At 39.6% G+C, this 27,230-nt stretch overlaps 1 protein-coding gene across 28 annotated transcripts in view; it reads right to left on the minus strand.

The window, feature by feature from the left end:
- Nucleotides 1-947: 947 nt before the first annotated feature.
- The window catches only part of HECTD1 (HECT domain E3 ubiquitin protein ligase 1), a 111,805-nt gene continuing 85,522 nt past the window's right edge, over nt 948-27,230 (minus strand). For 14 of the 28 annotated variants that reach the window (XM_073997179.1, XM_005561025.4, XM_005561023.4 and 11 more), the window contains 17 exons: nt 25,723-25,856; nt 23,944-24,066; nt 22,276-22,432; nt 18,870-19,092; nt 16,597-16,651; nt 16,186-16,368; nt 15,587-15,794; nt 15,414-15,499; nt 14,724-14,851; nt 10,814-11,015; nt 8,991-9,128; nt 8,072-8,679; nt 6,998-7,076; nt 6,811-6,904; nt 3,762-3,912; nt 2,018-2,162; nt 948-1,905 (listed from right to left, as the gene is read on the minus strand). In XM_073997179.1, the coding sequence (XP_073853280.1) occupies nt 1,768-1,905; nt 2,018-2,162; nt 3,762-3,912; nt 6,811-6,904; nt 6,998-7,076; nt 8,072-8,679; nt 8,991-9,128; nt 10,814-11,015; nt 14,724-14,851; nt 15,414-15,499; nt 15,587-15,794; nt 16,186-16,368; nt 16,597-16,651; nt 18,870-19,092; nt 22,276-22,432; nt 23,944-24,066; nt 25,723-25,856 (2,852 nt within the window). In that variant the 3' untranslated portion in view covers nt 948-1,767. The remainder of the gene's footprint in view (nt 1,906-2,017; nt 2,163-3,761; nt 3,913-6,810; nt 6,905-6,997; nt 7,077-8,071; nt 8,680-8,990; nt 9,129-10,813; nt 11,016-14,723; nt 14,852-15,413; nt 15,500-15,586; nt 15,795-16,185; nt 16,369-16,596; nt 16,652-18,869; nt 19,093-22,275; nt 22,433-23,943; nt 24,067-25,722; nt 25,857-27,230) is intronic. The other 14 variants (XM_073997166.1, XM_073997176.1, XM_073997163.1 and 11 more) reach the window with 3 other exon arrangements.

The following is a 27,230-nucleotide window of genomic DNA, read 5'->3' on the forward strand; positions in this document are numbered from 1 at the left end:
GTGGCTGTGTTTGTGACACTGAAATTTAAATTTCATAATTTTCACATAAAATATTATTCTTTTGATTTTTTTCCCCAACAATTTTAAAATTTTAAAGTCATGCTTAGCCATAGGCCATTCAAAAACATGCAGCAGGCCATAGTTTGCTAACCCTGGTGCCAGGCTAGTCTTGGTAAAAGCTGACTACTGATAGATATCTTAGAGACTAGTAATTATAGCAGAAGGTATCTCTTATAGGAAGAGAATTTGCCTTTTAAACAGTCAGTATTCGGCAATTTCAAACATGCTTTTGGTTCCTTAAAAAACATGTGAGCCAGGTGTGGTGGTACACATCTGTAATCCCAGCTACTCCAGAAGCTGTGGTGGGAGGATTGCTTGAACCTAGGAGTTTGAGACCAGCCTGGGTAATACAGCAAGACCCTATCTTTAAGGAAAAAAAAAAAAAAGAAGAAGCTATTTGGCTAAATCAGGCCTAGTGTCATTCCTTTCACCTATAAGCACAGATATGGTAATAACTGGAATTTGGAAAATCCACTTTGGAATTTGGAAATACAGTCCCTTCTTCAAAACCACAAAACAGCAGTATCTTTGTGTTTTCTTTTGACACTAACACAACATTTAAAAATCATTCTTGGATCTTTCTTACATCCTCACTTTACATATCCCTGCAGATATAATAGTTGTGGATCTGGTGTTTTTTAAAACAATTAACACAAGTAACTGGTCAGTTCTAGCTGAGGCATACTTTAAAACTGAACCCAACCGTTGGATCACAAGTGTGTGAATATATATTTCTTCTAGTCTTTCAATTTTAATAACCGTATTTACTATAGAAAAACACATTTCTTTATGTAGTAATTTCAGAAAACTGTGGATGATTCAAAATGACAAGTACATGGTAAAGCTCTGAAGTCTGATGATTGCACTGAAATAGTCAAACGACACAGTTTTGTACGCTGCAAACATTTTAATCATTATTGTTGAGCATACATTTTGGAAATTTTTTACTTCAAACGGCAACAAGTTAAATAAATGTTTATAATATACAAAGAAAATACAACCAAAAGTAAAACTTGCTTTAAGTGTGCCTTGCACTTAGACCAGTGTTTTCCCCCCTTAATACATCTTTATTTTTGAGCTGCACAAACACACTTAAGACTTTGATCTTCATAGTACGGCATTTAGCAAATAAAAATATACTCCCACCTTAAAGAAATAAAAGGTTGGTGCATGATTATATGCCAAACAAAGAGAGAACACTAGAATACTCTTGATAGTGCAGGCATCATTAAAAAGGAAAAGAAAAAGCTTGAGATGCTCATTAATTCTCTATGTTTTAAGGAAGCAGGATTTTTGACCAAGTAGCTTAAAAGCCAGCAAAACAGGGATCAGTGACGGCAACTGTAGTGTATGGAGTATGAAATGACAAACTTTACACAAATACACTGTTAGAAATTTACCAGTGAACACTGAAGATCTGAGAAGCTGCTCTTTGGAACAGTCAAGTAGGACCACCTTATTCCAGTCACATAAGCCCTTGTAAAGTAACACAGTGTTCTGTGCTATATACTTGCTGGCTGGGTAGTTACAGGATTTGTTTTGTCATTAGCAGCTAACAAACTTATTCCACATGTTCTTAAAGCCTTAATGGTGGAAAAAAAGGCAAGTGTCATTAGCGTGGAGGATCATATACTTCTCTGCACATAAACACAAGAGGCTTCACTAGTATTTTTAAAGTCTCTGATGTCTCCCATTGCACTTCAAAGCTCAATTGAGATGAAAGCCTTTCTCCATTGTAGCAGCTAGCAGGCGCTCTCTCATGATCTCCTCGGAAGAATATTCAGGCAACTTAAGGTAATGCACACATGTATTGACTGATGGATAGCTTGCATCAGTAGCGTCAACCTACAGCAAGAAAGCAAACACAACAGAAGACCATGAGTTTAAATACTTCTTTCTTTCAAAAGTAAAGTAACTAAATTTCATTTGGATTCCCAATTAGCCACAGAGCTTGTACCTTGCGTACAACCGTGAGCCTGGGATGCAGGTTAGCCAGTCCGCCTGGGGGTAGAGTTGAACAACCAGTGGTAAACTGCAAGAATGCTTTCCTTTCATCAGAAGACATGCCACATAAAACCCTCACAAACCTCAGGAAACCAGGGCTAAAAGAACAAAAATATAGTTATACTGAGTTGACTGCAGATTTAAATGAAAATCACTACCACTACTTTGTCAGCCAGCAACAAGCCCCCTAAAAAACAATATCCTCACACCAGAAGAACAACACATCTAGAGACTCTTGGGTAAGTATGAAATGGGCTAAGACAAGCTACTTTAAAAATATCCCTGGCCAGGTGTGGTGGCTCATACCTGTAATTCCAGCACCTTGGGAGGATGAGGCGGATGGATCACCTGAGGTCAGGAGTTTGAGACCAGCCTGATGAACATGGTGAAACCCCATCTCTACTAAAAATACAAAATTAGCTGGGCATGGTGGCGCATGCCTGTAATCCCAGCTACTTGGGAGGCTAAGGCAGGAGAATCGCTTGAAACTGGGAGGCAGAGGTTTCAGTGAGCCGGGATTATGCCATTGCACTCCAGCCTGGACAACAAGAGTGAAACTACATCTCAAAAAAAAAAAAAAAAAAAAAAAAAAAATCCCTCAAAGCCTGTCTTGCACTTATAAATTGTAAGAACTAAAAAATACTGATGGTGTATGGGGTCCATCTATTATGCAACAAAGTCAGTAAATCATAAAAACATAGGATGCATTTGCAAAATCATTCCAAATATGGATAAATATACCAAAGGGGATCTGAAATAATCGATTTTTGTTCCAGCAAAATAATTATCTTGTGATAAATTTGTGTAATAGTAAATGAACTATATGCCAGAACATGGATAAATCTCATGATCATGTTACTCAAAAGAAACCAGACCACAAAGAAAACAGACTACATGATTTTACATTAAAAGTTCAAAAGCAAGCAAAACTGATCAACATATGGTGATTAAATTAACAGAAAAGAATATCGTGGGAAGGGGGATTTTTGAAGTTGCTTCATATTCTGGATACCAATTATATAGGTGTGTTCATTTTGAGAAAATCCTCTAAACTGTATATATGACGTGTGTACTTATCTGTTATATTCAATAAAAAGTTTAATATAAATGTAGTATAGCCTAACAGCTTACAATTTACCAAATTTTAAAAATGAACAATTAAAACACAATGAGAAAAGGAATCAACATCAACCATGATGTCAGTTGTCTTTTTTTTTTTTTGAGATGGAGTTTCACTCTTGTTGCCCAGGCTGGAGTGCAATAGCACGATCTTGTCTCACTGCAACCTCCACTTCCTGGGTTCAAGTGATTCTCCTGCCTCAGCCTCCCGAATAGCTGGAATTATAGGCGTCTGCCACCACGCCCAGCTAATTTTTGGTATTTTTAGTAGAAACAAGGTTTCACCATGTTGGCCAGGCTGGTCTCAAACTCCTGACCTCAAGTGATTCGCCCGCCTTAGCCTCCCAAAGTGCTGGGATTACAGGTGTGAGCCACTGCGCCCGGCCTGATATCAGTTGTCTTTTTGTATCCTCCCAGCCTTATCAATGGATATGCATTCTGGTCACTGTGAGACACCACTGCTTTCTCACTTACTTTATGAATGTAATTCATTGAGTTATAGTTTACTTTAGAGAACCTGTCACTTGATTTGGGGAATATAAATAATTTTGTTGATCTTAGAAAATGGTATCACATACCTGTCACGTGTATAACCCAGCTTAGGTTCAGTGTAATTGATAATATCTTCTGCTGCCCAGGATGGTGACTGGTTTCCACAAAGAATCATTTGGACTTCTTCATGGCTGAAGGAACTTAACTTCTCCATTGGAAAAACTTTATTAAACCCATCTACATCATACATGTACAGAAACACAAAAAACATACAACTCAGTTTCCAAGTTATGATTCCAAAATACCAAATTTCAAACCAAAATACCCATTATCAAAATCAATCTAAGTATCTATCAAGGAATGAATGTGTAAAGAAAATGTGGTATATATACACAATGGAATACTATGCAACCATGAAAAAGAATGAAATCTTTTCATTTGTAGGAACATGGGTGGAACTGGAGGTCATTATATTAAGTGAAAACAGCCAGGCACAGAAAGACAAGCATCACATATTCCCACTCATATGTGGGAACTTAAAAAGTTGATCTTGGCCAGGCAAGGTGTCTCACACCTGTAATCCCAGCACTTTCGGAGGCCGAGGCAGGCAGATCACCTGAGGTTGGGAGTTTGAGACCAGCCTGACCAACATGGAGAAACCCCATCTCCACTAAAAATACAGAATTAGCCGGGTGTTGTGGCACATGCCTGTAATCCCAGCTACTCAGGAGACTAAGGCAGGAGAATTGCTTGAACCTGGGAGGTGGAGGTTGCAGGGAGCCGAGATCGTGCCATTGCACTCTTAGCCTGGGCAACAAGAGCAAAAACTCCGTCTTAAACAAACAAACAACAACAAAGTTGATTTCATAAAGGTAAAGAAAAGGATGGTATCAGAGGCTGGGAGTGTTGCATGTGGAGATGGATGAAGAGAGGTAGTTTAATGAGTACAAACTTACAATTAAATAAAAGGAGTAAGTTCTAAGGTTTTCTAACATAGTAGGGTGACTATAGTTAACAGTCATATATTGTATATTTCAAAGAAGCTAGAAGAGAATAATTTTAATGTTCCCAACACAGAGAAATGATAAATGTCCAAGATGATGGATATCCTAAATACCGATTTTTATCATTACACAATTTATGTATCAAAATGCCCCATAAACATGTACATATATTATGTAACAATTAAAAAATACTCATTACCAATGAAATGGACAGAAGATGAATATTCAACATTCATAAATGTTTGAATAAACAAGCATAAATTAAGACAGCTTGTTTTTTTTTTTTTTGAGACGGAGTCTCGCTCTGTTGCCCGGGCTGGAGTGCAGTGGCCGGATCTCAGCTCACTGCAAGCTCCGCCTCCCGGGTTCACGCCATTCTCCTGCCTCAGCCTCCCGAGTAGCTGGGACTACAGGCGCCCGCCACCTCGCCCGGCTAGTTTTTTGTATTTTTTAGTAGAGACGGGGTTTCACCATATTAGCTAGGATGGTCTCGATCTTCTGACCTCGTAATGCGCCCGTCTCAGCCTCCCAAAGTGCTGGGATTACAGGCTTGAGCCACCGCGCCCGGCTAATTAAGACAGCTTGAAATTAAAACTGTTTGGGAGGCCGAGGCGGGCAGATCGCGAGCGCAGGAGATCGAGACCATCCTGGCTAACACGGTGAAACCCCTTCTCTACTAAAAATACAAAAAATTAGCCTGGCGTGGTCGTGGGCGCGGGCGCCTGTAGTCCCAGCTACTCCGGAGGCTGAGGCAGGAGAATGGCGTGAACCCAGGATGCAGAGCTTGCAGTGAGCCGAGATCGCACCACTGCACTCCAGCCTGAGCAACAGAGTGAGATTCTGCCTCAAAAAAAAAAGAAAAAAGAAAAAAAAGAAATCCCTGCTTAGCCGGGCGCGGTGGCTCAAGCCTGTAATCCCAGCACTCTGGGAGGCCGAGATGGGCGGATCACAAGGTCAGGAGATTGAGAGCATCCTGGCTAACATGGTGAAACCCCGTCTCTACTAAAAAATACAAAAAACTAGCCGGGCGAGGTGGCGGGCGCCTGTAGTCCCAGCTACTCCAGCGGCTGAGGCAGGAGAATGGCGTAAACCCGGGAGGCGGAGCTTGCAGTGAGCCGATATCTGGCCATTGCACTCCAGCCTGGGCGGCAGAGCGAGACTCCGTCTCAAAAAAAAAAAAAAAAAAAAAAAAGAAATCCCTGCTTATTACAAATGTGAAGAGAGAGAGAACATTCAGTTGCTATGGTCAGTATGCAAATTCTTGTTACTACTCAGTCTGGAGTTCGCCAGCAGTTTCTGTCATACAAGTCAGGCAAAACTGTGTTCTCATTTTCAGAAGTGATTTACCATATAATATACTCGTTCCCATCATGATTCTTTCATGGTTTAATTCATCCTGATCAAGTAATCGAGAATGTATGCAACCCATGTCCACTTTCTTTCTTTCTTTGTTGAGGCAAGGTCTCCCTCTGTTGCCCAGGCTGGAGTGCAGTGGCACAAACATGGCTCACTGCAGCCTCAGCCTCCCACGCTCAGACTATTCTCTCACTTCAGCCTCACAGGTAGCTGGGACCACAGGCACATGCCACCACATCTGGCTAATTTTTTAAAAAATGTTTTGTAGAGATGGGGTCTTGCCGTGTTGCCCAGGCTGGTCTTGAACTCCTGGGTTCAAACGATCCTCCTGCTTCAGCCTCCCAAAGTGCTGAGATTATAGGCGTGAGCACCACCACACCCGACAACCAGCAATTCTTTTTTTTTTTTTTTTTTGCGACAGAGTTTTGCTCATCACCCAGGCTGGAGTGCAATGGCATGATCTCGGCTCACCGCAACCTCGCCTCCTGGGTTCAAGCGATTCTCCTGCCTCAGTCTCCCGAGTAGCTGGGATTACGGGCATGCGCCACCATGCCCAGCTAATTTTGTATTTTTAGTGGAGATGGGGTTTCTCCATGTTGGTCAGGCTGATCTTGAACTCTCAACCTCAGATGATCTGCCCACCTCGGCCTCCCAAAGTGCTGGGATTACAGGCGTTAGCCACTATGCCCAGCCAACCACCAGCAATTCTTGACCATAATTTCAACTGTCTCAAAGTCAAAGGAGAGCAATTATGCTAAAAATCCTTTAAAATTACCTCTAAAGGCTTCCATTTGTTTCTGAATACCTGTATGCATACAAAAGTCAAACATCAAATCCACATATTCTTCTGCATTATCCATTGTTATCATCTGCAAAAGAAAATCTGTCAGTATCTAGAAATATTTCAGGAGTGTCTAGTACAACTGGCTTTGCTAAGAGGATATTTCAGAACTTTTTTTTACCTCATCTTCACCACTTGGCTTGAGATCCACAGCTGTGAAACCATATATTCTTGAGGAAGGGCAAAACTGGAAATTTAAACTGGGAGGACAAAAAAGATTAAATTAACTGACATGCAGCTACTACTAAGGGTGTTTAATTTTTATAACATGACTATCATCTGCCATCAGTGGGTACAAGAGAAAAAATTAAATAAATATAATAACATGGCTATCAAAACCATAATTCCCAGCCCCTCCTCCTCCAACAAAATCAGTACACCAGCTTAGAAGAAGTCGAGGCCTTTTTAAATGCAATATTCTATGGACAAAATCTACTAGGCCAGCTGTTACCATATCTGTCTGGCTTTGCGAAGATTGCATGAAACCACCTTTCTATATTTTACTTCTAACTTATGGCACAAAATTAATTAACTAAAAATTTTGCAATTAATTATGATGACAACGTTTATAAGTCTTTTAGGAAGAAACTGTTGCTTCACTGAAGTCAATCATGCTATGTACAAAAATATGCATTAAAAAAAAAACCTTGACTATATAACCATTTATCAAACACAGCTTACCAACATTATCAGCGAACATTAAAAAAAAAAAAAAAAAAAAAAAAAAAGGCCTTGCAGTTAACCTAAAACCACAGCTGAAGATATGATAATTACCTGTACATAAAGTAACAGAGTTTTATCAAAAGATCTGCAGCATCTCAGCTACTACAGCCATTGGTGATAAAGCTGACATACCAACCAATTTTTGAGCTTTGCAAAGTGGGCCATATATTAGCAGATGAATTTGTCAAAATATTGTTGACTCTAGACATTTTACACAGGCATATAAATTCACATTGGCTAAGTCAAGTAATCTTCTAAAGGTCTGATGATTAATAAACTAATATTCTAGTATTCTGAGTGTTGTCTTTATAATATTAAATCAAGGTTCAAGTCGATCATCAGTATTTCCTACAGCATATTACTGTTTTTGACAGACTGTTTTCTCATATATTGCAAATCAGTGAGGACAAAGAAACAAAAGCTTTAGAACTTATTCATCCATTGGATTGAAGAATGTACATATAATGCTTACCCTAAATCCTCTATGCTAAGTGGAGGCCCAGAACCTGATGGATTCTTCAGCACTAGTTCCTGTAATTTTGTGTTCTTCTCATCTTCAGAAAGACCTTTGTTGCTTAAAATTTGGCGCCTCTTGATAGCAAGGTCTTTAATTTCTTTTAAAAATCTGGCTCTGTGTGGGTTTACTAATTCAAAGTCTTCCCAAGTCAAAATTCCATTAAACCAAGCCGGGGGTTTTGGTTTAGGGGGATCAAGAATAAATTCTGATTTTGAATCCTCTTCAAAGCTTCCTACTGAGAGTGAATCATGACCTTCTTCTGTAGAAGCTTCAGACTGACTTTCAGTACAGTGTAAGTCTCTATCACCTCGTGACTCATAAATCAGTTTACTCATATTGCTTTTAATGTCACCCATACACATAAGTTTAAAAAAAGGTTTAGAAATAGGTAAGTCCACAAGTCTATTGTCTTGAATGCATTTGGCCAAGAAAATTCCAAGGAAATGAAACAGTTTCGTGATCCTTTCAAGCTCATCACTATCCTGTGGAAATGGTGCCGTGAACAGTCCACATGACCTCTGCACATAATATCCAGGAGGTTTCAATCCACCTCCAAGATCAACCTAATTTTTTAGAGGGTGAAATGCAAATAAAATTAAACAAAAGGTAATAGAAACTAAGCCTATCATCATCTAAGAAAAAAATCCATAAACTAAACATCTTCATGAATTTGGCTATCTAAAAGTATGTAATTTTATTAAATAGCTTTTGGTGACTAAATTTTATCGCTTTAGAAATATTTTAGTTGTATCAAGATTATTCAATAATAAAAGTAGAGTCAGAAACCTGGCTTATGTTCTGAACACATAACCTATTTTTAACACTTTTGAAAACAGAGTCACAACTCAAGTCACAAAATAAGAAATATTCTTACGTGACGAGATTCATCATCTGGAAAATTATCATCACAAAGCCAAGCTCCCAAGTCAGTTCTCTGGAATTCCGCTGCCACCAGAGCATAAAACTCTAATGTGGGTCCCAAGCCAGTTCCTTCTTCTCCTAAAAACTCAACCTAAAATATGAACAAATAAATTGTGGGTTAAAATAAAGTTTGGGGTATTTTTAAAATAATCTAATTCTTGCCAAAATTTATCATATCTGATCCAGTAATATACCTTTTTTCAAAATAGCAGTGTATATATTATAAACAGCATAGGAGTGTTATTGTAATTTTTCTGAAGAGTCCACCTGTACACTATTACATGCTTAAGCACTGTGCCAAGCATCATTCACACATTTACTTCTCACGACAACCCTGCAAAATAATTATCTCCTTTTTACACCAAAGGAAACCAAATCTCACATAAGGAGGTGAAATAATTTGCTTGAAGAAATGATGGTGTACAGATTTTTGTGTGTGTCTGTGTGACACCAAAGCCTAAACTCTTCCACTTTTTTACTTTTCTTGAGACACAGTTTCACTCTTATTGCCCAGAATGGAGTACAATGACACAATCTCAGCTCACTGCAACCTCTGCCTCCCAGGTTCAGGCAATTTTCCTACCTCAGCCTCCCAAGTAGCTGGGATTACGGCATGCACCACCATGCCTGGCTAATTTTGTATTTTCAGTAGAGACAGTTTTACTGTGTTGGTCCGACTGGTTTCAAACTCTTGACCTCAGGTGATACACCCACCTCGGCCTCCCAAAGTGCTGGGATTACAGGCATGAGCCACTGCGCCTGGCCTCTTCTGCTTATTTCTGAGTTAAAGACGCTTTAAATCATTTTTGCAACAGGAAAAGCATGGACAAAAACCTTTAAAGTGATTGCATAAAGTATCATAAAAACTATAGCATATGGTTAAAAAAAAAGATTATCTAAATTAGAAGAATGTAAGCAGCTGGGCATGGTGGCTCACGCCTGTAATCCCAGCACTTTGGGAGGCCGAAGCAGGTGGATCACTTGAGCCCAGGAGTTTGAGACCAGCCTGGGCAACACAGTGAGAACTTGTCTCTATTAAAAAAAAAAAAAGGAAGAAGAAGAAGAAGAAGAATGTAAGGGTAGGAGGAATAACACAATGAAAGTCTGTATATAAAGTGAAAGACGTAAAGCTTTGGACATCTTCTAGAGATGTATCATATTTCTTGCAATTAGTTTATGATCCAAAAGTTAAAAACAAACCAATTGGTTTCACCCCTGTGACAGGAGAGGTATTTCCACTCTTCCTCATATGGGGAATACTGTGTATACGAAATATAACCAACAATGTCCACAGTAACATTTCTAAACTAAATATATTAAATTTCATACTGCCATTTGCTATAACATCTCTCAACACAGACCAGTGATATAATACCAAGCACAATTTAAGTGAAACAATATTACAAAACCAAGTGCTCCCAAAATATCCAACAGTGCAGTTTAATATAAGGGTCAAAAAGAATCCCTTGTGAGTACTATTATTTTAGTCCAACTTTGTTATGAAATACGTAGAAGCCCTGAGGCAGAACAAGCACTTTGCCGCCTCAAGAGTGGAGATCTTCTTTGTTGCTCATTAATGGCGCAAGACCTAACCCCTAAGGAGGTGGACTGACATCCTCTTATGAAAAAGATGCTCTGCCAGAGAAGGCTTCTGCTGACAGAATAGGAAAATCCCTCTTCATGTTTACCTACCACAGTTTTTAATGCAGTGAAGACACATTGGGCTGGTTCCCTAAGTGTCATTCCTGTTCCCTAAATCTAATTTTATGAGATTACCTCAAGAACTGATTTCCGATCTGCATGTATTTGCATGACATTCTCAGCCCATTCCATCAGTGATTCGCCACGTGGAACCTTTACTCTTTCATGCTTGAGACGACCAACTCTAAACTCTCCAGGGTCATCTCGCCTAACACTGCTTGTGGTTCTCGTTCGTTCCACAGTGGCTTCACGTCGGTTTTGTAACCACACTATTGCTCTGAAATAGAAAAATATCTATGAGCTGCAGCATATATTAACAGCTGAATGTACTACTAAACCAGCAACAGAATTCAAAGATTTAAGAAATTAAAAAATAGTATTTTATCAGGTGATTTTTAAAACACAGTAATCTTTTTTGTTACATAAATTGCTTCCTTTCACAAGTAAAAATATATGAAACTCCTTTTATTATAATCTGCCTTAAGCAAACTGAGAAAGTACTGGGTCTGTGTTTTCCCTCCTTATTTTAGCAGTTCAATAAAAATAAAAATCTGTTGTCCAGCCCCCAACATCATTCAAAAAAAGGACAAATGTTTCCTATCGGAGAAATTTAAAAATGATTAAGCTATCTTTCAGACTGAAAGCTGTCAGGCCTCTGAGCCCAAGCTAAGCCATCATATCCCCAGTGACCTGTACATATACATCCAGATGGCCTGAATCAACTGAAGATCCACAAAAAAAGTGAAAATAACCTTAACTGATGACATTCCACCATTGTGATTTGTTTCTACCCCACCCTAACTGATCAGCGTACTTTGTAATCTACCCCACCCTTAGGAAGGTTCTTTATAATCTCCCCCACCCTGAAGAAGGTTCTTTGTAATTCTCCCCACCCTCGAGAATGTACTTTGTGAGATCCGCCCCATGCCCCCAAAACATTGCTCTGAACTCCACCGCCTGTCCCCAAACCTGTAAGAACCAATGATAATCCCACCACCCTTTGCTGACTCTTTTCGGACTCAGCCTGCCTGCACTCAGGTGAAATGAACAGCCATGCTGCTCACACAAAGTCTGTTTGATGGTCTCTTCACATGGACACATGAGACAAAGGCCACCATCAATTATAATTTTAAAACAATTTTTCTTTTCTGTTTTTTTGAGATGGAGTCTTGCTCTGTCACCCAGGCTGGAGTACAGTGGCATGATCTCAGCTCACTGCAACCTCCCTATCCCAGGTTCAAGTGATTCTCCTGCCTCAGCCTCCCCAGTAGCTGGGATTACAGGTACGTGCCACCATGCCTGGCTAATTTTTGTATTTTTAGTAGAGACGGGTTCTGCCATGTTGCCCAGGCTGGTCTTGAACTCCTGGCCTCAACTGATCCACCCGCCTCGGCCTCCCAAAGTGCTGGAATTACAGGCATGAGCCGCCACACCCGGCCACATTTTCTTTGTTTTAATAACAATCCATTTATGGTGGGAGGAAGAACCAATAATTAGGAATAAGAAGCTGAAGGTTCTATTCTCATGTGTGCTACTATTTTTTCATGATCTTAGGCAAATTAACTAAGTACGTGCAGAATCAATTTCCTCATTTATAAAACAGAAATTATTATCAATGCCAGTTATCACAACATGCCTATAGTTCTATGTATATAAATGCTTTGTAAATGGCATTAAATGGTACAAAAATGTAACTATCAAGGAAGAAACACAGTTTAAATTATAACTTTTTTAACAATTATTTTGAAAGAGTACTTAAACAATCATTCAACAAAATATTTATTGAGCACCTACAGTGAGTGAGTCTTGCTCTGTCGCCCAGGCTGGAGTGCAGTGGTGCAATCTTGGCTAACTACAACCTCTCCCTCCCGGGTTCAAGCAGTTCTTATGCCTCAGCCTCCTAAAAAGCTGGAATTATGCCCAGCTAATTTTTGTGGGTTTTTTTGTAGAGATGGGGTTTCGCCATGTTGTCCAGGCTGGTCTCGAAATCCTGGCCTCCAGTGATGTGTCTGCCTTGGCTTACCAAAGTGCTGGGATTATAGGCATGGGCCACTGTGCCCAGCCTGGAAACAGAAACTTTTTAAATGTTTTCTTTTTTTTTGGTAAATCATTTCTTCCATGATTATTCAGAGGGACTATCTTCAAACCAGTACAAATATTTCGTAAATAATATCAGACCATTTTCTAACCAATTGAGTAATTTGTTGCACAATAAGCCATCGCACATCTTTCAGCAAGAAATACATTAAATTTGAATAGTAAAGACACTACACAATTAGGCTTAGGACACAATTATAGTTTGCCTTAAATATTTCTTTGGGGGAGAGGACACCACACTTCTACTCAATGAAGAGAAACATTTTTACAGTCCAGAGGTCTTTTATTTTTTATTTTTTTGAGACGGAGTCTTGCTACATTGCCCAGGCTGGAGTGCAGTGGCGTGATCTCGGCTCACTGCAAGCTCCGCCTCCCAGGTTCACACCATTCTCCTGCCTCAGCCTCCCAAGAAGCTGGGACTACAGGCGCCCGCCACCACGCCTGACTAATTTTTATTTTTAGTGGAGACAGGGTTTCACTGCGTTAGCCAGGATGGTCTCAATCGCCTGACCTCGTGATCTGCCTTCCTCAGCCTCCCAAAGTGCTGGGATTACAAGCGTGAGCCACCGCACCTAGCTATTTTTTTTTAAACATTATGCATGAATTCACAGAGAAGAGGTTCCAGCAGCTCAGGCTCCTTTCCCTTGGTTTTCACACAGTGTGCTTCTCGGGGTGAAACAGGCTGGCACTTCAGGTAAATGCAGGTACCTTTCTCTTTGGCTTCCTTTTTTTTCTGATCATTTTCCTTCATGCATTTCAGGAAGCTATCTCGGCTCTTAGAGTGCTTAATGTGCTTAATATGCACATTAATTCTCTTGGTAAGAATCTTGCCCTTGTTTGTTTACAACAATGAATGCAACTGTAATCCCAGCCACTCAGGGGGGCTGCAGCAGGAGAATTACTTGAACCCGGGAGGCGGAGGCTGCAGTGAGCCAAGATCATGCCAATGCACCCCAGCCTGGGCAACAAAGCGAGACAAAAAACAAAAACAAAAAAACAATGCCAACAGCATACTGGGTAACACTGTAGACTCTTCCCATTTAGCGACAGTAACACTTGTGGGGCATTCCTTTTTTTTTTTTTTTTTTTTTGAGACGGAGTCTCGCTCTGTCGCCCAGGCTGGAGTGCAGTGGCCGCATCTCAGCTCACTGCAAGCTCCGCCTCCCGGGTCTACGCCATTCTCCTGCCTCAGCCTCCCGAGTAGCTGGGACTACAGGCGCCCGCCACCTCACCCGGCTAGTTTTTTGTATTTTTTAGTAGAGACGGGGTTTCACCGTATTAGCCAGGCTGGTCTCGATCTCCTGACCTTGTGATCCGCCCGTCTCGGCCTCCCAAAGTGCTGGGATTACAGGCTTCAGCCACCGTGCCCGGCCGGGGCATTCCTTTTTGAACAGTACCCATTCCCTTAATGTCTACAATGTCACCTCTCTTTTAGATCTGCATATATGTGGCCAAAGGAACAATTCCATGTTTTCTAAAAGACCTAGAGAACATCTATCGGGTATCTCTCCTCCTTTCCTTTGGATTAGTCATTTTGGTGAATTACTAGAAGATTGGTGGTTTAGACCAAAAGGCAATGCTGACTATTCTTCATAGGAATACAAGATAATATATCCCCTCTATCAGTCCTGACAGTATAGTTGTATTATTTTCAACTTATATAACATAAAAACATACTTATTTTAAAAACATAAAAAGATGTACTTAAGGTAAACAATCATCTCACCTAACAGGAAACTGAGAAAGTACTGGGTCTATATTATGATTTATAAATTTAGCATTATTACAAAGAAACCATATATCAAATCCAGAACTTTTAAAGATATGACTGTATCAAGTGTTATGCAGCATTAGGTGATTTGGTTGTTGTGAAACATCATCATCTTACCTTGAGGCACCAAATGCTGTACATGTGAAATAAAGCTGTCTAGTTTCAAATGGTATTAGAAAAGGACATTTGCTGGTTAACTGTTCACACCAGTCTGGCAGAGCCCCACTTGCCAATGCCAATGGTTCCTGTGAATTAACAAATAACAATGTCTTAGTGCTATAAGGCATTCATGCATGCATTCATTCATTCATTCATTTTTGAGACAGAGTCTCACTCTGTTGCCCAGCCTGGTGTGCAATGGTGCGATCTCGGCTCACTGCAGCCTCTGCTTCCTGGGTTCAAGCGATCCTCCTGCCCTAGCCACCCAAGTAGCTGGGATTACAGGCGTGTGCCACCATGCCCAGCTAATCTTTGTATTTTCAGTAAAGCCAGGGTTTCGCCATATTGGCCAGGCTGGTCTCAAACTCCTAGCCTCTAACAATACACCCGCCTTGGCCCCCACAGTGCTGGAATTACAGGCGTGAGCCACCACACCTGGCCCTATAAGGCAATTATTAAAAATGACCAAAAGAAAAGAAGAGTCAATTCTAAACCTGTAATTAGGAAATAAATGCAAAGGACCATATAGCTCAAATTACCAATCAGAGGGAAGGGAAAGATGGTGAGAGGTAGAAAAGAAAGTAAAGGGAATATTAGGAAAAGTCCAACAGTAATAGAATGAAGAGTTCAGCTATCTGATTTTATTACCTCAATCTGCTGTAGTATTTTTGTTGTAATTTTTTTGCTAGTGAATTCATCTGGTGGAAAAGTAAACTGAGGCTGTTCATCACCATCTATAAAATTAATTAATAAAATTAATAAAAATATAAACTGACTTGCTTTAAAACTGCTATAGAAATGAAACAAGGCTTCTTACAGACCTTCCTGGGATATTCTTGAATAAGGGTCACTTGCAACTATATACAGAATACGCAGAAGCTGAAGGACGTCTTCTACTCCACAAGAGTTCTGTCCATTGCCTGCTTTGGCCTGAGGTTGTTCTTTTGTTAAATTAAGAATATCACTACTTTGAAGAGTAGAAATGGCCCCCTGGTTTAACCCAGACTTTGTTCCATGCTCACAAAAATCCTATAGAAACAATTAGAAAACCTGGCCATTAATCACATTTTCAAGAAAAACAGTGTATCATTCTATCAATACTACTATGAAAGGGTTGGAATTTTTTAAAGTGCCTTCTTTTTAAATAAAAACATAACACAAGACATAAATCAAGGCATTCTAAACCATTAAAATTCCCGAATAAAATATAACCACTCAAGCCATGGTCAAAGTCTGTATTCAGATTCAATGCTACAAGCCATATTTGAAATTTTAGAATTTGTGCATTAACAGTGTTAATTCAACCTCATTTTAAAAATTATGTCTCAATGAACTGCTGTTCCTTAAGAAGCTTCCAAAGCTGCAAAACAAAGCATAAAGCCACTTGCAATCAAAATAGTGTTTTGATGCCAATATATACCTTATATGCAGCTATGAGCTGAGAACAATTTCTGTTTTTCCTAATACTTTTATTAGTGCCGGTTAATTTCCAGTGACGCAGGAAAGCAGCGTCTGCATTCTTCTGCAGGTAGGTTATCAAGTCATTCTTTGGTAATTCATCAGTGCCAAGGTACTGCTCCACATGCTCTATAGACCAGCAACCCTACAACAGGAAAAACCAAATGTTGGCCTTTCCCAATTACAAAGTCTATGATATTTCACATGCATTACATGAGGTAGCTTTAAGATCATGCACTTAGCCTAATCTAAAGAATTCCATGTTAGTCATTATTCCCTTCAATATTCAACTGCAATACTGTGTTAGTTTTACTATCTTTCTTCTTTTTACTAAATAGCCAAGAGTAAGACCAATTTTCCAAAAATAACTTACCATTTTTCCATTTTCCTTTTCTTTATCAGAATCCTTCATTTCTCTGTACATGATTCTAAACATGAAGATATTCAAGTTAATTCACATATAATTCGTGATTATTTTCAATAACGCTTCAATTCTTTTAAAAAAAATGAACATCATTTACTAGACATATGTCTGCACTGAACACTGAACTCAAGAATTCTTTTTTTCTGTATATTTTGTAGAGATAAGGTTTTGCTATGTTGCCAGGCTGGTTTCAAACTCCGGGTTTCAAGCAATGCTCCTGTCTTGGCCTCCCAAAGTGCTGGGATTAAGGTGTGTCACGACACCCAGCCTCAAGGAGGATTTTTAAGAAAAAATGTTAATTCGTTAAACGTAAGGGCAAAGTAGCAGAAACCATATTCCTGAATTACGATTTATAAATTTAGCATCATTACAAAGAAAGCATATATCAAATCTAGAACTTTTAAAGATATGACTGTATCAAGTGTTACACAGCATTACGTGATTTGGTTGTTGTGAAACATCATAGAGTGCATTACACAAAACAAAATGGTATAGCCTACTATCTATCTAGGCTGTGTCTTATAGCCTATTGTTCCTAGGCCACGAACCTTAACAGCATATATCAGTGTACTGAGTACTACAGGCAACTGTAACACAATAGTATTTGTGTAAATAAACATAAAAAAGGTACAGTAAAAATATGGCTTTATAATCTTATGGGACCCCTGTCATACATGGTCCATCACTGACTGAAAAGTTGTTATATAGCACATGGCTATAACTGTTGTAAAAATACAATGGGATAAGAAAGAGGTTCTCTGTGTCTAGATGGAATGAAGGATAGAAATAACAATGATCAGGAGTGCTTATGTTTAAATAAGGCAGTTGAGATCAATTTTGAAACTGCAATAAAAATTGAAGGGAGGTTTTTCTAGCTCTTGGGAACTTAGAGAAAAAAATAGAAGGGCAGGAGAATACCATCATGATTTTCTGTTCTATCTCAAAAGGACCTACATTACTTTTATTGACCATTATATAAGATTATCAGTGATGTTAAGAGAACATCAGAAAATATACTAATGGAAGTGAAGTTACAGTAAGAATGACGATATAATTTATTATTATTAAATAACAAATATTGGTCGGGCGCGGTGGCTCAAGCCTGTAATCCCAGCACTGTGGGAGGCCGAGACAGGTGGATCACGAAGTCAGGAGATCGAGACCATCCTGGCTGACACGGTGAAACCCCGTCTCTACTAAAAAATACAAAAAACTAGCCGGGCGAGGTGGCGGGCGCCTGTAGTCCCAGCTACTCGGGAGGCTGAGGCAGGAGAATGGCGTGAACCCGGGAGGCGGAGCTTGCAGTGAGCTGAGATCCGGCCACTGCACTCCAGCCTGGGCGGCAGAGCGAGACTCCGTCTCAAAAAAAAAAAAAAAAAAAAAATATATATATATATATATATATATAGTATAGATAACATTTACTGAGCACTTAATATATCCTAGGGAGTACTGAAAACACTTTGCAGGTCAAGCACAGAGGCTCAACACCTGTAATCCCAGCACTTTGGGAGGCTGAGGTGGAGGGATCACTTGAGCTCAGAAATTTGACAACAGGATGGGCAACATGGCGAAAACTCTATCCCTACAAAAAATACAAAAATTAGCTAGGCCTGGTGGTGCACACCTGTAGTCCCAGCTATTCAGGCGGCTGAAGTGGGAAAATCAACTGAGCCCGTGGAGTTTGAGGCTGCAGTGAACCATGATCGCACCACTGCACTCCACTGCACTCCAGCTGGGCAACAGAGAGAGAGCTTGTCTCAGAAAAAAAGAAAAGTAAAGAAAACACTTTATACATATTAATTCATTAATTCCTTACAACCACTCTCATTTTATAGATTAGGAATGTGAGGCACAAAAATGTTAAAATAAATTTACCCTAAGTCATTGATAATTATTTGTACAAAGAAAGGCAGGTGTTAACCCACACACCCCCAAAATAAAGAACAGAAATAAAATATTTAGTACTCATATTAGTCGAAGAATTCAAATGACACTCTTCTCAACAATTACGTTAAGAAGCTAGTGTAGATTGTAAATGTCCTTCTGCTTCTAAAACTTAATCATTCTACACCAAGAGTCCCAAACACTATTATCTGTTCCTGTAAGCCACAGAACAAAAACCAAATCTTTTCTGTTCCTATAATCCAAAATAAACACAATGCTTCTTGGCTCATACACTAGGGCATTATCTATCAAAACATTAAGTTAAAATTTCTTACGTGTATGTGGGCTCCCAAATACGCCTAAGTTTATCTGATTTCACATTGCCATTACAGGACAATTGAAGCAATTTTTGTACATAGTAAAAGATGGTTGATCTGAAATTGGTGAGTGGTAATTCAACTTCACGAGTCGTTCCAAGACCTGTTACTTTCAAAGTGAGGGCTAATCGAGGTGACGGAGTACATTCGACTTCTTCCAAGAGCTCTGAATGAGGTGTCCCTAAAAATTTGGAAGATATGTGAAAAACAATTATACTAAAACAAGCAGTCCAAGAAAGGTCACTATACTAGGCGACAAGGCTACATGAAATCCAAACCCCTCTGCCATACATTAGCTAAAGGATGTCAGCTACTTAAGACTCTAGGCCTTGACATTTTTGTTTTCTGTTTCTTTTTTTTTTTCTTTTGAGATGGAGTCTTGCTCTGTTGCCCAGGCTGGCATGCAGTGGCACAATCTCAGCTCACTGCAACCTCCGCCTCCTAGGTTTAAGCAATTCTCCTGCGTCAGCCTCCCAAGTAGCTGGGATTATAGGTGCTCACCACCACATCTGGCTAATTTTTGTATTTTTAGTAAAGATGGCGGGATTTCACCATGTTGTCCAGGCTGGTCTCGAACTCCTGATCTCAAGTGATCCACCCTCCTCAGCCTCCTAAAGTGCTGGGATTACTACAGGCATTAGCCACTGTGCCCAGCCTGTTTTCCGTTTCTTTTTAATGGGAATAATTACACCTATGTTACTGAAAGAGTGCTAGAGGAGAATACATGTGTATGATAGAGAGCTCTCTCGTTTTTATATGAAAATAATACTAACTGTATGAATACTTAGGAAACATTTTAATTTTATAAAGAGGCCAAGAGCGGTGGCTCATGCCTGTAATCCCAACACTTTGGGAGATCGACGTGGGTAGGTCACTTGAGGTCAGGAGTTTGAGACAAGCCTGGGCAACATAGTGAACCCCGTCTCTACCAAAAATGCAAAAATTAGCTGGACATGGTGGTGCCCGCCTGTAGTCCCAGCTACTCAGGAGGTTGAGGCAGGAGAATCACTTGAACCTGGAAGTGGAGGTTACAGTGAGCTGAGATCACACCCCTGCACTCCAGCCTGGGTGACAGAACGAGACTCCGTCTCAAAAAAAATTTTTTTTATATAAATGAGAAAACTATCCATACTCAGAGAAAACCACACATTCTGGGGCCAATGACGTGTCAACCTTTTATCACACTGAATAACTGCATCATGAGGTAAACACATATACACACACAAATATAATTAGTTTCATCATATATTTGAAGAATGCTCTCATATTTTATTAGCTCATGAATGTTTTCTTCATTATCATGATCGTCCTCTAAAATATTATTTCTTTCACTGCACAGTATCCCACTGTACCTAAACAGAGGCATATCCCTGTTACTGGACATAATTAAGGTCATTTCCAATTTTTTGAAAATATAAATACTTCTGCAGTCACCTATGTGTACAAAACGGGATACAGAGCTAGTATTTAAAATTACCATAGGCAAAAACACATTCTCAAAAGATACAAAATATACTGGTAGAGAGCTCTACAAAAAGTTTGTGCCTATTTATACTCTCTAAAATATGTTTTCCTTTTTTATAATTAATTTTTTTCTCTGAGATCCAAAGAAACAAGATTCTCCTTTTTGAAGGACTCTTAGAACAAACACCTTAATTCAGTCTATCTATCCTCCTCAAAGAACATTTATACTACAGAGTATACTTACTTTCATATTTAATACAGGTATCTTTTTTTTTTTTTTGAGACAGAGTCTCACTCTGTCACCACCCAGGCTAGAGTGCAGTGGCATGATCTCGGCTCACTGCAACCTCTGACTCCCGGGTTCAAGCAATTCCTCCTGCCTCAGCCTCCTGAGTAGCTGGGATTACAGGCGTGCGCCACCAAGCCCAGCTAATGTTTGTATTTTTAAGTATAGATGGCGTTTCATCATGTTGGTCAGGTTGGTCTTGAACTCCTGACCTCGCCACCTCAGCCTCCCAAACTGCTGGGATTACAGGCGTGAGCCACTGTGGTCAACCCTCCTCGCTTAATCGTCAATTTAAATCTTTGTTAAGGATAATTTACTGATTATAATAGCTGACATTTATTGAGGCACACATCAGGCAGCACACTAAGCACTTTACATACCTTACTTCATTTAAGCTTTTTAACTATCTTGTCCAACAGGGACCTTTATTCTCTCATGTAAGAGATGAAGAAATTCAAGCTTAGATAGTTTTGGTGACTTACCCAATGTATCCGTTTCCTACTGCTGCTATAAAATATTACCACAAATTGGGTGGTTTAAAACAACACAAACTTGCCAGGCACAGTGGCTGATGCCTATAATCCCAGTACTTTGGGAGGCTGAGGTGGGTGGATCACTTGAGGTCAGGAGTTCGAGACCAGCCTGGCCAACGTGGTGAAACCCCATCTCTACCAAAAATACAAAAATTAGCTGGGCATGGTGGTGCGTGCCTGTAATCCCAGCTACTCAGGAGGCTGAGGCAGGCGAATCGTTTGAACCTGGGAGGTGGAGGGTGCAGTGAGCCAAGGCTGTGCCACTGCACTCCAGCCTGGGTGACAAAACAAGACTCCATCTCAAAAAAAAACAAAAAAACTACCACAAATTTATTATCTCATAGTTCTAGAGGTCAAATGTCTAAAATGGATTTGCAGGGCTTCATTCTTTCTAGAGTCTCTACAGAAGAATGTTTCCTTGCCTTTTCTAGCATCTAGGGGCTGCCCACATTCCTTGGCTCATTGCTCGTCGTCACTGACTCCTGTTTCCTTAGTCACGTGTTCTTCTCTGACTCCTGCCTCTTGTGATTACACTGTGTCCACTTGGATGATCCAGGATAATCTCCCCTTCTCAAGATCCCTAATTACATCTGCAAAGTCTCTTTTGTCTGCTTTGATAATATATCATAAGTTCCACAGGTTAGAACCTGAATGTTTTTGGGGAGCAATTAGTATGCCTACCACACTCTAAAATACGACTTCTAAGGGACAAGGTTGTCACCCAGACCAACTGACTCTAGAGGGCATAACTGTAACCACTGGAGAGCCTGTCAAAATTGAGACGAATAAATCCTTAAGAATTTTGATCCAGTAGAAAATACAGTAAGAATTTCCCACCTTTCAGTGGGACTTTGCCTTAAAAATTGAACAAATACAAAACACATGTTGGTTTTTAAAATTTGAAATAATTTGTAATTTGCTCCTTTAAAAAAACCTGTACTTTTTAAAGAATGTGTGGCTGACTAAAATTTTTTTATAACCTGTATACACAAAACTAAAAAAAAATGTTTAATAACGTGCATATACAAGCAGCACCTTACTTTTAAAACTATATAAATCATAAAACCAAAACATCCTGTACCTGGGGGTGGTATTTCTAGATCAGTTGTCTGTTGGACATTAGTACGACCAGGTCTAGGATCAAAAGCAGGAACCAATGCAGAAAATTGTCTCTTTAGCACATAATCATCATCCCATGTTCTCCGGCGTCCTCCTTTAGTTTCGTACTCTTCTTCTTCCTATCAAAATAAAATTTCACACACAAACATCATAAGATGCAAAATTTCATTCTTGCAAAAGCAATGTGTTAGTTCTTTAGAACTACTGCATTTCCTTAGCCGTATTTCTTAAACCCAAAATGAGCTAACCTAAACATGTATAGATACACACATTTCTCAATCATTTCAGTTTACCCAAAGTAAGTTGCATCCCTGATGGTTATACAAATCTACACATTTCACCAAATGATAACCATTCACGGACGGGTGCAGTGGCTCAAGCCTGCAATCCCAGCACTTTGGGAGGCCGAGGCAGGCGAATCATGAGGTCAGGAGTTCAAGACCAGCCTGGCCACCATGGTGAAACCCATCTCTACCAAAAATATAAAAAATTAGCTGGGCATAGTGGCAGGCACCTGTAATCCCAGCTACTCGGGAGGCTGAGGCAGGAGGATCACTTGAACCCAGGAGGCAGAGGTTGCAGTGAGCCAAGATCGTGCCACTGCACTCTGCACTCCATCCTAGGAGACACAGTGAGACTCTGTCTCAAAAAAAAAAAAAAAGGATAACCATTCACAAACATCGTCAACTTCCTGGTTTTGTTACTGTACTAAAATTAGGTAATATGAAACTAGCCAATGGGAAAAATTAGGTAAAGAGTACATAAGACCTCTCAAGGATTTTTGCAACCTCCTATGAACTTATAATTATTTTAAAATAAGTTGGCTTTTAAAATGTAAATTACATTTTGTACTGAATTACTTACATACCAAATAAAATGCTGGGGAGTTGCTTTAAATTACTATGAGACAGATAGCATGTAAGCACACATGTGCACATCCACAGTTTGGTTTAAACACTTAACTGAAACAAACTGACATCTGACAGCTCTGGTTCCAGAATGTTTGGGTTTGCATCCTGGAACCAAAACTACTATTATATGTATGACTTTTAGCAATTACTTCATCTGAAAATTAGAGCTAATAATAACCCTAAAAAGGCTGTTGGAAAGAATTAGCTAATATGCATAAAGTATTAAGAACTATGCCAGCCAGGCAATGGCTCATGCCAAGGCAGGCAAGCTTGAGTCCAAGAGTTCAAGAACAGCCTGGGCAATGAAGCAAAATCCTGTCTCAAAAACAGAAACAACTCTAGCACTTAATTAGTGATCATTAAGTGTTAGCTATTAATAAACTACTACTACTACATCTACTACTACCTCTACTACTGCTACTATAACTACAAATCTTAGATACTGCATATTAACCATTTTAATATATGTTTACTATTACCCAAAGCAAGGTAAAGGGGTTTCAAGCATTAAGCTCCTGCATGCATTATGTCACAGCAATCATGGATTCTATATGGAATATGAAACCCAACCAGTAGGGGAAGTTTCTTTGTGTAACTGTTTGATAGCTCCCTCTTCTTACCCTTTCCACACTGCACATTTTTGTAGGCATTTAGGTTGGTGCCTTTCTATGAAAGGGAAAAATACACATACGGCAGGGAGATAAACACGAAGGTATTACCTGCTCCCCAATAGGTCGGCTCCCTGCTCCAGCAGGAACCTGTGGTAGTTGCGAGGTAACAGCATGATGCGTTACATCAGAACGGGAGCCAGCTCGACGCTGCAGGGATGGGCGTCTCAGAATCTAAAATAAAACAATCCCAAGAGATATATGTCTAATTATTTGACCCATATATGCCCCCTTTCAGCCATGACCTGAATATATTAACCCCTATTAACGAAAGTGTCACTGAAAACTTTTTCATTAGCCAACTTCAGAAAAGTTATGAGTTTGATGTTTTAAATTCATCATGCATTTTATAATAACCTCCTTCATAAGAAGTATTGCGTTTTCTTAGCAACCATATACTAAAAGCATTTTTAAAACTTCTTTACCCCATTAAAACTCAACTTATCAATTTTTTTGAAATCTAGTAACATTTTATAAAGAGAAATTTTAAATATACAGTTAGTTACAATAAAGGGTATTTTTTAGGCACAACTTTCAATTAGAATACAATCCTAGTGGTTAAGTATTGAGAGTTCTGGATCACATTGCCTAGGCTTGGGTCCTCACTCTTCCACTTAACTCTGATGATAAGGGCAAATTATTTTTTTTACGCCTCTACTTCATTCCTTCATATGACAACTAATGAGAAAACAGATGGACCCTGCTTGCAAAACCATAGGTACTAAAAAACAAACTCCTGGGCCACGTCAGCCTCTTGAGTAGCTGGGATTACAAGCACGAGCCACTGCACTGGTTAAGTTCATTCTCTCTCTCTGTGTGTGTGTGTGTGCATCAGGGTCTCATTCTGTGGCTCAGGCTGGAGTGCAGTGACCCAATTATAGCTCACTGCAGGACGAGCCACTGCACTAAGTTCATACACGTGTGTGCGTGTGCGTGTGTGTGTCAGTGTGAGAGATTCTGTGGCTCAGGTTGGAGTGCAGTGATGCAATTATAGCTCACTGCAGCACAAGCCAACTGTACTGGCTAAGTTCATACACATGTGTGCGTGCGTGTGTGTGTGTGTCATTCTGTGGCTCAGGCTGGAGCACAGTGACCCAATTATAGCTCACTGCACCACCAGCCACTGCACTGGCGAAGTTCATGCACGTGTGTGCGTGTGTGTGTGTGTGAGAGATTCTGTGGCTCAGGCAGGAGTACAGTGACGCAATTATAGCTCACTGCAGCACGAGCCACTGCACTGGCTAAGTTCATACACGTGTGTGTGTGTGTGTGTGTGTGTGTGTGTGTGTGTGTGTGTCATTCTGTGGCTCAGGCTGGAGTGCAGTGACCCAATTATAGCTCACTGCAGCACGAGTCACTGCACTGGCAAAGTTCATACACTGCGTGTGTGTGCGCGCACGCATGAGCACGTGTGCGTGTATGTGTGAGATTCTGTGACTCAGGCTGGAGTGCAGTGACACAACTACAGCTCACTGCAGCCTGGAACTCCTGGACCCAAGTGATTTTCTCCCTCAGCCTCCCAAGTAGCCAGCACTACAAGTGTCAAAGTGTGGGACGACAGGCATGAGTCCTATACCCAGCCTAATTTCACACACTTTTAAGCCTGTTAAAACATCATGTGACATTCTATAGTTTTTCAAATATAACCAATTTATTTTCTTTAAGTGGAGAATCATAAATGCTCAGATTAAAACTGCCTTTCTTAACCACATTTTTTATACTGCTGCCACATTTCCTTGCTTCGAAGTCTGATTATGACTTAGCTTTTCCTTTCTTCATTTCAACTATTAACAACCTATCTTTGTGAAGACAATGGGGTACTCTCTCTACCATAACCTCCTCGTATTCTTGGTCCTCCTGATTGTCATCTTCATTCTCATCATCTTCTTCATCTGGCTCAGGTAAGTCCTCATCATCATCGAGCTCAGCCAACAGCGTACTGGCACGGCAGCTATCAAGGAAATCTTGAAAACAAAATCCACAACCTTGTGTCAATACAATTAAGAAAGTGTAACGAAGGAACTTTGCATTTTAAGTTTTTACAAAACGGAAGTTCAAAAGGGACAAGTTCTGCCACCACATACAAGATGAGTACAGACACAACCATGAAAAAAAAAGGGATAAAGGACAACCATAAACTAAACCTGAATTACAAAATCATAATATAAAAGGATAACCATTTGGACTATTTAAAAAACAACCACCAAAAAATAAACCTTTACACCAGCCCAGGCGACAGTGCGAGGCTCTGTCTCAAAACAAAAAACAAAAACAAAACCCAAAGAAACCCCTATCATCATTCTCTGAATAAGTCCCAGGAAGCAGAACATGTTAGAAAAGAGAACACTTTGGAGTTACTCATTCCTCGAACAAATACTATGTGCCAAGCACAGTGTTAGGCACGAGGTATATAAAGTTGCAAACAAAGAAGACACGGTCTGAGTCCCCATGAAGCTCACAGGGAGAGACACTGATCTGGTAGGTTACTCAAAAACAATGGCTACTTAAGATAATGCCTATTTACTATGGAATAATGTATGTGGCATCTTTCATATTATCCATATTATCTAGCACATAAGGAAGTTCAAAATAACTTGAATCACTTTAATCTCCTTCCTTCTTAGAATCTCTTGCCTTCAATGGAGACTGGGTCAAATTACATTGTCCTGCATAAATGAAGATGCTGACAAACTGTTCTTCATAAAAACTGCAAAAAAGAGGACTAAACGGATTAAAACAGAAGTTTTTACTGGATCTGGAAAAAATAGTCAAATATAATATCAGAACGGCACAAAGGATAAAAAACAAAATACTTTATATTGCTAAAGAACATCCAGAAGACAATTTATAGTTACTCAGAAAATTACAGACCACTGAACCAATTAGTTTTTAGTCCAATAATTACACAGGACTAAACATTCAGTGCCTTTTACTGGATGGCCAGTAGAAGAAGTCTGCCATTATATTTAATTAGTTTCTAAGGGTACACATTTTTTTTTTTTGTAATCAACTTTCTCAGGTTGAAAGGTCTACATTTTTAAAACATTGTAATGCTTTGAAATCAGAATGTATCTTACAAACAATGGCAAGTCAGAATTAAATTGCAACATTTTTAACCTTAGCAATATAAAAAAATTGGTGTGTCTTACAATCAAAGGCATCTTAAATTTGATAAAATATGTTACCCTTTAACACTTGTAAGGAGCCACCTGCAATTTAGGAACTGGTATGATGTGGTGATACACAAAATAAATCTATTCCACTCTATTTATCTTTTAAGAAACATAATCTAACTTCATATATTGAAATTCTATCTCTGATGTGTTACAACTGACTGA

Source organism: Macaca fascicularis, chromosome 7 (genome assembly GCF_037993035.2).
Source record: "Macaca fascicularis isolate 582-1 chromosome 7, T2T-MFA8v1.1".
NCBI classification, from domain to species: domain Eukaryota; kingdom Metazoa; phylum Chordata; class Mammalia; order Primates; family Cercopithecidae; genus Macaca; species Macaca fascicularis.